This window comes from Salvelinus namaycush, chromosome 23, assembly GCF_016432855.1.
Source record: "Salvelinus namaycush isolate Seneca chromosome 23, SaNama_1.0, whole genome shotgun sequence".
NCBI classification, from domain to species: Eukaryota; Metazoa; Chordata; class Actinopteri; order Salmoniformes; family Salmonidae; genus Salvelinus; species Salvelinus namaycush.
In genome coordinates this window covers 25,108,204-25,121,156 of record NC_052329.1, presented here as the reverse complement: position 1 = coordinate 25,121,156, position 12,953 = coordinate 25,108,204, and the positions used below count along the sequence as shown (strand labels likewise).

Sequence of the window (12,953 nt, the reverse complement as noted above, 5' to 3'; positions counted from 1 at the left end):
TTTCAGATTATTATTCAGCTGTCTTGATGTTTTTAGTCCAAAGCTTGGAGTTCATTTTCAAGGTCTCCTTCCATTCTTGATACAGAAAAGTTTATAATTTCATTCCTCTGTTCATCCCTCTCTTCTTAATTTTAAGAGTCTTTTTTACTCCACAGAGTCGAATGAGAGTAGCGAGTTCCCCAAACCATAAGTCAATCGTCCAACGTTCTTTTAAAATACACTTTTTATATCAAGGATTTTATTTTTCTTCGTCAAGCAAATTTTAGTGGAATCTAATGCATGCATATCTGGATCTTTTGTGTTTGTTTCATTCATTTGCTACTGTATTTCCTACTCTTTAAACGTTTTAATTGTTTGCCTTATTTTTTATCTCAGAATCAACGGAATTGATTTTTTCCCCATGCAGCATCCTCTGCTTGGCTTGCAGCAGTGCTCTTGTTTCATGGTCTATACACTGGTCACTTCGTTACTGTTAGGGAAGAGAGAGAGGGGAGGGGGAGAGAGAAAGGTTAAGGTCCAGTCATTCCTACAGTATGGCAGACTGGTCTGTAGCTTAAACAGCAGGAGGGTTACTCTCCTTGCCACACAGCCAGCCTGCTATAGCTGCAGCCTTTAATCAATCCACACAGAGCTCAGAAATTTGCTAACACACACATTATCCAGTCATCAATGTGATTGATGACAGACTGGTGTATGTTTATGTATGTTAAAATATTACCTTGGAATTGTTATGCAGTATGCGTGTATGTGCATGTGTTTATGCACTGCAGCGGTGTGTGTGTGTGTGTTACTTACCAGAGACCGTTACACAGACGACTATGGTGAGTATACCCAGGATTATGGAAACGACACTGAGGAGTCGAGCCAGTTTACCCAGTCTCTTAGCTCCGTCCAAGTCTCCCGACTGCAGGCTGTTTCTGGACTAGAGAGGAGAGGACACACAACACAAGGCCAGGTGTATTTACACCCTCACAGAGACACACAACAGTCATGACACAATTTGAGTTCTTACATTTTGGTCATTTAGCAGACAATCTTATCCAGAGCGACTTAGTCAGAATTATAATCAAGTTGTGATCTTGAACTCAAATCTTGAACTATATCATTTGTCTCTCATGTCATCTTTTAGTTATCTTGTAGTCTGATGTCTTATTTCCTGTCTGTATGACTTGTGCTCTTGTTGGACAAATGAATCTTACAACAACTGAAACACTTAAATCCATACAGAGATTCACTGGAACATGGTTTTACTGCAATTTACAACTTTAAACTTTTTCTCAAACGTACTTGGACATGATTGAATTTGTACATTTCACTCAGCCTCGATAAGTGTTTCACTGGGAAATGTATCACCTGCTAGCCCATCAACCCACAGAGAAATTGCTTTAAAAGCAATTTAACACAAACACTGAGATTTCCTAACGCTCAACAAAATTTGGGACCATTTCATTGCAGACCTTTAATTTATTTACCCTTTTGCCAGGTACTTTATTGAACATTTTACGATAACGACTTGACCAAGAGATTATCCTTGATGTGTGAAGTATTTCCAATATTTAAAAATGACAGTTAAGCCTATTCATTGACTGACAAACTTTGATAAAGGTTAAATTAAATTTAAAAAAATAAAGTCTGCAGAGCCTATAGGTTGTTATTGGTTGAAGTTGATGAATCGTATAGTGTGGGCCTTACTGTAAATCACACAAGGCAGCTTTATACGGTACTATACAGTGCATTCGGAAAGTTACGTTACAGCCTTATTCTAAAATTGATTAAATTGTTTGTTTTTTCTAATCAATCTACACGCAATACCCCATAATGACGAAGTAAAAACAGATTTTTGAAAAGGTATTTAAAAAAAATCTTAAATATCACATTTACGTAAGTATTCAGCACCTTTGGCAGCGATTACAGCCTTGAGTCTTCTTGGGTACGATTCTACAAGCTTGGCACACCTGTATTTGGGGAGTTCTCCCATTCTCTGCAGATCCTCTCAAGCTCTGTCAGGTTGGATGGGGAGCGTCGCTGCACAGCTATTTTTAAGTCTCTCTTGAGATGTTCGAATGGGTTCAAATCCGGACTCTTGCTGGGTCACAAAGAGAATCATAGACTTGTCCCGAAGCCACTCCTGCGTTGTGTGCTTAGGGTCGTTGTCCTGTTGGAAGGTGAACCTTCACCCCAGTCTGAGGTCCTGAGCACTCTGGAACAGGTTTTCATCAAGGATCTCTCTGTACTTCGCTCCGTTCATCTTTCCCTTGATCCTGACTGGTCTCCCAATCCCTGCAGCTGAAAAACATTCCCACAGCATGAGGCTGCCACCACCATGAATCACCGTAGGGAAGGTGCCAGGTTTCCTCCAGACGTGACGCTTGACAAAGAGTTCAATCTTGGTTCCGTCAGACCAGAGAATCTTGTTTCTCATGGTCTGAGAGTCCTTTAGGTGCCTGTTGGCAAACTCCAAGCGGGCTGTCATGTGCCTTTTACTGAGGAGTGGCTTCCGTCTGACCACTCTACCATAAAGGCCTGATTGGTGGAGTGCTGCAGAAATGGTTGTCCTTCTGGAAGGTTCTCCCATCTCCACCGAGGAATTCTGGAGCTCTGTCAGAGTGACCATCGGGTTCTTGGTCACCTCCCTGACCAAGGCCCTTCTCCACCGACTGCTCAGTTTGTCCGGGCTCAGCTTTGGTACCCTTCCCCAGATCTGTGCCTCGACACAATCCTGTCTCGTAGCTCTGCGGACAATGCCTTTGATCTCATGGCTTGGTTATTGCTCTGATATGTGCTGTCAACTGTGGGACCTTATATAGACAGGTGTGTGCCTTTCTAAATCATGTCCAATCAATTTAATTTATCATAGGTGGACTCCAATCAAGTTGTAGTAACATCTCAAGGATGATCAATGGAAACAGGATGCACCTGAGCAAAATGTTTTGTCTCATAGCAAAGGGTCTGAATACTTAAGGTATTTTGAATACATTTGCAAACATTACTAAAAACTTGTTTTTGCTTTGTCATTATGGCGTATTATGTGTAGATTGATGTATTTAATTACCCAGGCTTCCCTAGAATTTCCCCATCTAAACACTTTCTTCCCCATCTCCTTGATAACAGCCGTTCATTTTTCTCTTTGGATGATCATGACAAGTCACTAGTAGAAATCCCATAGTTGAGACCTGATTCGCTCTCCTCCTGACTGTCCAAGAGACACAAAAGACACCTAACCTCTGATGTCACCAGGTTGCAACACACACACACACACACACACACACACACACACACACACACACACACACACACAACCCCCACTCCACTATACTGCATTATGAAGATCAATAGTTACAAACAGATCTCTACTCAACAGGCATCACCTCGACACTCAGTGGCCAACCTCAGCCTCTTAGACTGGGTTAGAGTGGTGAATTATCTGTTTCTGTCATCACCACATCCAACAGCTTATAAACCAAAATCTAACCAATCATCTCAAAGAAGATATAGGAAAACAACAACATGCTAACCGCAGATATACTATTTGAGCATGAAACAAACGTACTTCAAGAAGCATGTGGTTGCTGTCCATGGTGCTGGACTGGCCTCTATGAGGGTCTCTGTTTTCATTTATATCAAAGTCAGATCGGTTTAACCACACAATGGAGGAATGAAAGGACACAGTTTCAAAGTATTCTAACTGGCGGGAAATTACATATAGCTGAATTCAATTAGCCTTTATTAAACCATGATGTCTGAGTAGATGATTGGAGGCTCTGGTACAATGGTGATCTCACTTCTAGACTCTTTCTTCACCATCTCCTTGATAATCCTGATAATGCTTGATGTTAGAGCAGTGACTAGCTATGCTTAATGCTGTGTGCGTAGCGGCAGCCTCATTGTAATTCAGAACTCGGGGTGATAGCTATGTTTAAGAGTGGGCAGGGAGGAATACAAATCATCATCTTAAACAGAACACTATCATTATTTTAGCTATGAATATTAAAAACATCCTCTGATGCTGTAGGTCTTCATCAGGACTGATCTGGCACAGAACCCTTCAAATGAACCCATTCTTTCTGCTTAGCCCAGTGATACTATATTTACTGTCTGGTACAGTAACATAGTCTACTGTTTCAATATGCTCTGTGGTATGAGTAACAAAACTGCAATGGTTGACTAATACATGACTAATACATCAAAAAGGCATATACACAACAGTATATGTGCAAATAGCACAGCCCAAATATCAATGTATAATATACAGGTAACTGCCAAAATAAAGGAAACACCAACAAAAACTTTCTTAATAGGGCGTTGGGTCACCAGGAGCCGCCAGAAAAGCTTCAATGCGCCTTGGCATATAACTGGAACTCTATTGGAGGAATGCGACACCCTTCTTCCACAAGAAATTCCATAATTTGGTGTTTTGTTGATGGTGATGGAAAATGCTGTCTCAGACGCCGCTCCAGAATCTCCCAAAAGTGTTTAATTGGGTAAAGATCTGGTCACACACACACACACACACACACACACACACACACACACACACACACACACACACACACACACACACACACACACACACACACACACACACACACACACACACTTTAAGCCTCCTGGGGCGGCAGGTAGCCTAGTGGTTAGAGCGTTGGACTTGTAACCGAAAGGTTGCAAGATCGAATCCCTGAGCTGACAAGGTAAAAATCTGTCGTTCTGCCCCTGAACAACCCACTGTTCCTAGGCCGTCATTGAAAATAAGAATTTATTCTTAACTGGTTTGCCTAGTTAAATAAAGGTAAAATAAATAAAAAAAACTTCTCCTTTGAGACACCTCTTTCAAAGTCACAGATCTCTTCTAGTCATTGTAGCCAAAATAATGGACAACTGGGCATTTTTATACATGATGGGATGTTAAATGCTTAATTAACTCAGGAACCACACCTGTGTGGAAGCACCTGCTTTGTATCCCTCATTTACTCAAGTGTTTCCTTTATTTTGGCAGTTACCTGTAGATATTCTCATTTAAAGCCTGTGTAACACGAATCAATTTGATGCAGTTGCAGGTTGAACATGAAATCATCTCAAGCAATTTTGCTGATACACAAAGCGACTCAAACACCATTGAGTCAGCACAATAGAGCATCTTCATGAAGCTGGAGCCTTTGACACAAACATGACATGTTCAGATTTTAGTTCTCAGGTAGAACATCATTGTAGTTCAGTGGTACTGTAGAGCATTGTGTGAGCGAGCCATTGTTTCTGTGAAATAGAGCTTTGAACCATTGTGTTTCCCTGGTTATCCCCTGTTATGTGTGTGTAGGAAGAGCTCCCTGGATGACAGGTTTGTATGCTCAGGGCTGGGAGGAGGGACAGGGAGGGAGACAGGAGGGGGAGGGATGGAGCACTGGGAGAGACTCCCTCCATGGGGGATGGATGAGATTATACTTTTATCACTGCAGGAAGCAACACTCCTACCCTTCCCCCTCCCTCCCTCTCTCCCTCTTTCTCTCCCTCTCCATCCCTCATTTCCTCTGTGTATCCCTCCCTCCATCCCTCTTCCCCTCCTCCCCTTCCCTGTCCTTCCTCCCTTCCCTTCTCCCTCTACCCATGAGTCTCCACGCTGCCTCTGTCTCTGCAGTGGGAACTCGCACTGGTAGTCAGAACAGCCTGGGTCAGAGACCACCAACCAATCGGCTGTATTCTCAGAAAGAGAAATTAGCTTAAGTTCTGGTGTGTGTGTTAGTAGCTCGGGGTAGGTGGGAAGGAGCCTTCAGTCGAGGTGACGGTTGTATTGATATACAGGGAGAGGGAGACCTAGGGCTGTTGAGGTGACCGTATTACCGCTACACCGGCAGTCACGAGTCATGAAGGCAGTCAAATTCCACATGACCGTTTAGTCACGTTAATTAGGCTTCTCCAAGCTCTGATGCTGCTGCTGGTCATTAGTAGCCTACCAAACATGCTAACTGCCTGGTATTCAGCACTCTATTGTCCCCTAATCACTCTGCCATCAATGCTAATGTGTTCAAAAATCGAATCAAACACTTCATGCGAGCCCATGAGCTCATTAGCAACATTTCTATAGGCTATGAAATTGAGTGAGAAAACAGAGTGATGGCTGCTAATAAAAAGAGGAGGATCCCATCAGCTTTCTATAGGCTAGGCCTACTATATTTATTTCTCAACTTTCCTAATATTAAGCACATTTCTTGTATTTACAACAGGAGTACAGCCTACCTGTCTGGCATGAAAATGAACCACGGGAAAAGCGTCCTCCATTTGCTATTTAAGTGCATAGATTACGTATTTCCCACTGCCCCTGTTTCAATACAGGTGCATGATAATGGTCCATTCTAAATCAAAACAAATGTCACACATACCTTATTTAGTGTATGTAAAGACCAGAGTAAATCAAGAAAAGTCACTTGTCAATAATGGCCAGCGTAAGAAACAATGCCTTTTTTTTGTGACTTTTCTAATCATAGTCGCACACCTCATGTAGACTAGCCCATAGGCCTATATTTTTTAAATAGGTTTGTATCACAACTAAAGTGGCTAAATAACTTCTTAAAATTAAGCACATTAATCCATTGGCATATATAAGCGGTGTGTGAGTTTGGGGAATATTATTTTCACCATAAAAATGCACCTTTATAATAAAAGCATTATATGCATAATTGCATTTGCGGTCACTTTTGATAATGGTGTTTTCTGCTAATGGAACATTTGCGCTTATAGCCTACTACCATGTGTGCATTGTTGCGCTTATAATGTGAAGAAATAGCATAATAGTTCTTCCAATATGCACCTCGGAATTGGATAAGGACCCGCGCAGTTGCATCCCGATGTCTTTTTTTTTAGGGTGCATTACGGCCACAAAGGGGATGCCGCCGTGAAATTCAAAGCATTATCAGGTGCCACTAGCGGTTCTGGGAGGGGCCCCCTTGTGGCCCCCCTAAATGTGGAGTATGAAATAATTTTTACATAACACATTTTTGCTATCGTTCTTTTTTTTACATCCGTTATTAGACAGTGGCAACGATGATGATTATGAACATGGTCTTTTGCCTGCTAATGCCTGCAATGCAGTGAAGAAAACTATATGACAACAATAACGTCTAATGTAACTGGCCCCTCTAACAGTACAACTGGCCCCAGCTTGGCCCCCCCAGTTGAAATGGTCTAGAACCGCCAATGTGACAGGTGCTTGTCAAATTGTGAATGAGAGACTATTTGAGTGTGTACAGCCTTTCAAGTGACTTTTTCAAATCATCATTAGTCTCATCATGCAGTCTTACAATGTATTAAACATCTAAACATATAGCCCAACGTTTGTAGAACAACTAAAGTTACGTTAATAACTCTAAATAAAGCATATAGGAGTACCTATTTCTTTGTTAACCGCTCAACACAGAATAGCCGCACGTGGTGTGTGTGTGTATGCCAGTGTGTATTCAGATAACTCTAAAATGTTTCCATTCCTGCCCTCCCTCCTTGAAGTAATCCCTGATCTAACATGATCTGATAGGCGAGATTGAGAGTTCCACTACGACCTAATTTCTACCAATCTAGTCACATCAGATCAGTTACCACTTTAAGGGAGGAAGGACAGTAGGATACATTTCTACAGTATTGGAATGGAGCCCAAGGGCAGGGCAGGGGTAGGAAACCCTGGTGTGTAAGAGTTCACTGAAACACCTGACTCAACAACTTCACACCTTCATCAGTTGTATGTTACGTCCCTGAAAATATCACTGATCTTAACCACATTCTATTGGTCAGTACACAGTTGAAGTCGGAAGTTTACATACGCCTTAGCGAAATACATTTAAACTCAGTCTTTCACAATTCCTGACATTTAATCTGAGTAAAAATTCCCTGTCTTAGGTCAGTTAGGATCACCACTTTATTTTAAGAATGTGAAATGTCAAAATAATAGTAGAGAGAGTGACTTATTTCAGCTTTCATTTCTTTCATCACATTCCCATTGGGTCAGATGTTTAAATACACCCAACTAGTATTTGGTAACATTGCCTTTAAATTGTTTAACTTGGGTCAAACGTTTCGGGTAGCCTTCCACAAGCTTCCCACAATAAGTTGGGTGAATTTTGTCCCATTCCTGACAGAGCTGGTGTATCTGAGTCAGGTTTGTAGGCCTCCTTGCTCGCACACGCTTTTTCAGTTCTGCCCACAAACTTTCTATAGGATTGAGGTCAGGGCTTTGTGTTGGTCACTCCAATACCTTGAGTTTGTTGTCCTTAAGAAATTTTGCCTCAATTTTGGAAGTATGCATTTGCGACCAAGCTTTAACTACCTGACTGATGTCTTGAGATGTTGCTTCAATATATCCACATAATTTTCCTCCCTCATGATGCCATCCATTTTGAAAAGTGCACCAGTCCCTCCTGCAGCAAAGCACCCCACAACATGATGCTGCCACCCCCGTGATTCACGGTTGGGATGGTGTTCTTCGGCTTGCAAGCCTCCCCCTTTTTCCTCCAAACATAACGATGGTCATTATGGCCAAACAGTTCTATTTTTGTTTCATCAGACCGGAGGACATTTCTCCAAAAAGTACAATCTTTGTGCAGTTGCAAACCGTAGTCTGGCTTTTTTATGGTGGTTTTGGAGCAGTGGCTTCTTCCTTGCTGAGCGGCCTTTCAGGTTTCAGGCCTTTCAGGTCGATATAGGACTCGTTTTACTGTGAATATAGATACTTTTGTACCCGTTTCCTCCAGCATCTTCACAAGGTCCTTTGCTGTTATTCTGGGATTGATTTGCACTTCTCGCACCAAAGTATGTTCATCTCTAGGAGACAGAACACATCTCCTTCCTGTGCGGTATGACGGCTGCGTGGTCCCATGGTGTTTATACTTGCGTACTATTGTTTATACAGATGAACGTTTGGAAATTGCTCCCAAGGATGAACCAGACATGTAGAGGTCTACCATTTGTTTCTGAAGTCTTGGCTGATTTCTTTTGATGTCAAGCAAAGAGGCACTGAGTTTGAAGGTAGGCCTTGAAATACATCCACAGGTACACCTCCAATTGACTCAAATGATGTCAATTAGCCTATCAGAAGCTTCTAAAGCCATGACATCATTTTCTGGAATTTTCCAAGCTGTTTAAAGGCACAGTCAACTTAGTGTATGTAAACTTCTGACCCACTGGAATTGTGATACAGTGAATTATAAGTGAAATAATCTGTCTGTAAACAATTGTTGGAAAAATTACTTGTCATGCACAAAGTAGATGTCCTAACCGACTTGACAAAACTATAGTTTGTGAACAAGAAATTTGCGGAGTGGTTGAAAAATGAGTTTTAATGACTCCAACCTAAGTGTATGTAAACTTCTGACTTCAACTATATACTGTATTCTATTCTACTGTATTTTAATCTAAAAATGTCTAAAATGTCTAAAAACAATTGGTTTGATTTTTGCAATTAATTTACCATTCACATAATTGTTGTGATTGGTACCTGAACTTATAGGACGCCATGTTAAGAGATCACTGATCGGACCAAGTAAGATTGGTGAAAACAATGTTTCTACCCTTCTGTTTCCAAGGGACAGATTAAGCCTACTGTAGTTCAGGACTAAAAAGCAAGCTCAATGGAAAATTGCCATGTAAAATGTCCAGGTTAAATGTTGTTGATAAATTGTAATTGAAAATGCCCAGGTTAAATGTTAAATGTTGTTCAAAAATGTAGTGCGATGTAATAGTGTGTAGTACTCTTTCAGTAGGCCTACTTCGCAATGGCTAAATTTCCGCTACAATGCTGGAGCATGTTATGAGTCTATCTATACAAAATGATCTAATACCTTAGTCCTGTAACTGCTATCAAGCTTTGCCTAAGCACTGAATACCCATTTTCCTGTATCTGCACTGTCATTGGTCTACATTCAGTATCACACCCCATCTGTTAACATCAGGTGTCCTTTCCAAGCTTTCAGAGGGAACGCTGACTTCTAATCTACCCAACGTAGCAGCTGCACAAGATTACTAATTAGCCATTTAGAAACACACAAACACACACGACTCCCCCTTCCGACACCTAAACAGAAAGAGAAAAATATCCATTGGGCTGAAGACTGAAGCGCATACTTCACCAGTGAACGTGCCGAGCGTGCAGTAGCAGTTTGGGCCTAGCAGTCAGTCCCATTACCTGGAGAGACCTGCACGGCCAATAAAAGCATATAGCCCTGCCTCTCCACTCCACATAATTGACTCCACGTCTTCTGTGTCTGCCAGCCGCAACCTCAATACCAATGGCCATCTGTACAGCTGTCATACATCTGTTAAGCCTACCTTGCTTTCTACCTACAGATCAGCATGAGTTGCCCATTGGTGGTCATACAAGATGCAGAGCATTTGGAAAGTATTCAGACCCTTTTTGCACATTTTGTTACGTTACAGCCTTATTCTAAAATGAATTAAATAAAAATTGTTCTCATCAATCTACACACAATACCCCACAATGACAAAGTGAAAACAGGCTTTTAGAAATGTTTGCAAATGTATTACAAATAAAAAACTGAAATACCTTATTTACTTAAGTATTCAGACCCTTTCCAATGAGACTTGAAATTGAGCTCAGGTGCATCCTGTTTCCATTGATCATCCTTGAGATGTTTCTACAAGTTGATTGAAGTCCACCTGTGGTAAATTCAATTGATTGGACATGATTGGGAAAGGCACGCACCTGTCTATATAAGGTTCCACAGTTGACAGTGCAAGTCAGAGCAAAAACCAAGCCATGAGCTCGAAGGAATTGTCCATAGAGCTCCGAGACAGTATAGTGTCAAGGCACAGATCTGAGGAAGGGCACCAAACAATGTCTGCAGCATTGAAGGTCCCCAAGAACACAGTGGCCCCCATCATTCTTAAATGGAAGAAGTTTGGAACCACCAAGACTCTTCCTAGAGCTGTCCGCCTGGCCAAACTGAGCAATCGGGGGAGAAGGGCCTTGGTCAGGGAAACTGAGCTCCAGAGTTCCTCTGTGGAGATGGGAGAACCTTCCAGAAGGACAACCATCTCTGCAGCACTCCAACAATCAGGCCTTTATGGTAGTGGCCAGACGGATACTACTCCTCAGTAAAAGACACATGTCAGCCCGCTTGGAGTTTGCCAAAAGGCACCTAAAGACTCTCAGACCATGAGAAACAAGATACTTTGGTCTGATGAAACAAAGATTGAACTTTTTGTCCTGAATGCCAAGAGTGTGCAAAGCTGTCATCAAAGGCAAAGGGTGGCTATTTGAAGAATCTCAAATATAAAATATATTTTCATTTGTTTAACACTTTTTTGGTTACTACATGATTCCATATGTGTTATTTCATAGTTTTGATATCTTCACTATTAATCTACAATGTAGAAAATAGTAAAAAGAAAGAAAAACCCTTGATTGAGTAGGTGGTCTAACATTTTTGACCGGTAGTGTATAAAAATCTATTACCATTTTTTTGGATGCCTTAGGTGGTTGAGCAAAATACTGTATTATTAACCGATTGTTTGGTATTCAGTGTTATGAAATTATGGAATGAATGTATCCACATTCTGTAGGTACAGAATGTAGACAAAAGTCATTTTTCCTCTTTGATTCAATTCTGTTCAGTTTCAGTGTTGGAAAATCCATTTTAGCCAATCTGTAGGCTGTCTGAATAGTCGTTCCACGTCCACCCCTGTAGCAGGCAGGTAATAGTGTGATTCCTTCCTGATGCTAGCCCCGTATCCCCCTTCCTTGTGTGTGTGTGTGTGTGTGTGTGTGTGTGTGTGTGTGTGTGTGTGTGTGTGTGTGTGTGTGTGTGTGTGTGTGTGTGTGTGTGTGTGTGTGTGTGTGTGTGTGTGTGTGTGTGTGTGTGTGTGTGTGTGTACGTGTTTGTGTGTGTGTGTACGTGTGTACGTGTGTGGGTTGGTGGGGGTGTCTTTCTCCCCTCAGGACTGAGAGGATGTTTATCAGAGCTGCGTAGCTGGCTAACTGCTGAAATTTGCCCTTTGCAGAAAGGCTCAATTGACTTCTCTCGCCTGCTATTGAGTTAGTGGCCATCTCTGGTTTCTGCCCCTTCCCTCTCTTCTCTTCCCTCTCTTTCTCTCCCTCCCTCAGTGAGGTGAATGGTGAATGAGGCGGAGAGATACCAGCGCAGGTGGAACCTGAGGCTCCATGGAATTCCAGAGCAGGCGGGTGAGGACATCAAATGCAGAGTTGTTGACATCTGTTGAGCTGTCACTCCCGATTCAAAAGCCAAACTTCAGGAAAATGTAGACATCGTTCATCGTTTGGGAAGACTCAAGGATCAAGACAAGAGACCGAGGACAACCATCATCCGGTTCACCAACAGATCTACACAGGATCTTCTCTGGAGGCGAGCGAAGAATTGTGAATTCCTCATCAAGCTAAAATTGAGGTTCACTGAGGATCTGACCTCAGCAGACAAAGTGACGAGAGAAACTGTGGCCGATGGTGGCTGCAGCTTGAAAGGCAGGGAAAACGGCATTTTTTTATCGGTGCAAGAGTTATCATCGATGGAAAAGAAATGCGGCCAAATCAGAACATTTGAGAGAGAGCCAGAGTCTAACTCGGACAGAACTGGCAGGCCAAAATACTGATTGCCAGGTGAAAAGCTGCCTTTTATTATAAAAAATGTACACAAACACTTGAATGATAAAAGGCTGACCTGAGAACTGGTAAACTAAACACTAACTATAGGTGAATAACTTCTTATTGTAAAGTCTACACAATGTCTCCCCCTTGTGGGAGTAAGAATACTTTGGTAACTTTATAACCAATATTTTTTGTTTTTTTTGTTGGAGAGGTTAATAATGGGATGGAATTCCTTTTGAGTTACATATCCTTAGCAAAAGCTTATATTAGCATAACAAGGTTGTTGGTTGAAGTTAATGTCTTTATCTCTTTGTTCAATTAATGTCAGGGGTATTCGTAATTTACTCAAACATAACAC

The 12,953-nt window shown here is 41.7% G+C and overlaps 1 protein-coding gene across 1 annotated transcript in view; it reads right to left on the bottom strand.

Annotated features, from left to right (window-relative positions):
- Window positions 1-458: 458 nt before the first annotated feature.
- Window positions 459-12,953, bottom strand: part of LOC120018565 (trafficking regulator of GLUT4 1-like) — a 30,296-nt gene continuing 17,801 nt past the window's right edge. The window contains exons 2-3 of the mRNA XM_038961780.1: window positions 796-922; window positions 459-469 (exon numbers count right to left, since the gene is read on the bottom strand). Coding sequence (XP_038817708.1) covers window positions 459-469; window positions 796-922 — 138 coding nt within the window. The remainder of the gene's footprint in view (window positions 470-795; window positions 923-12,953) is intronic.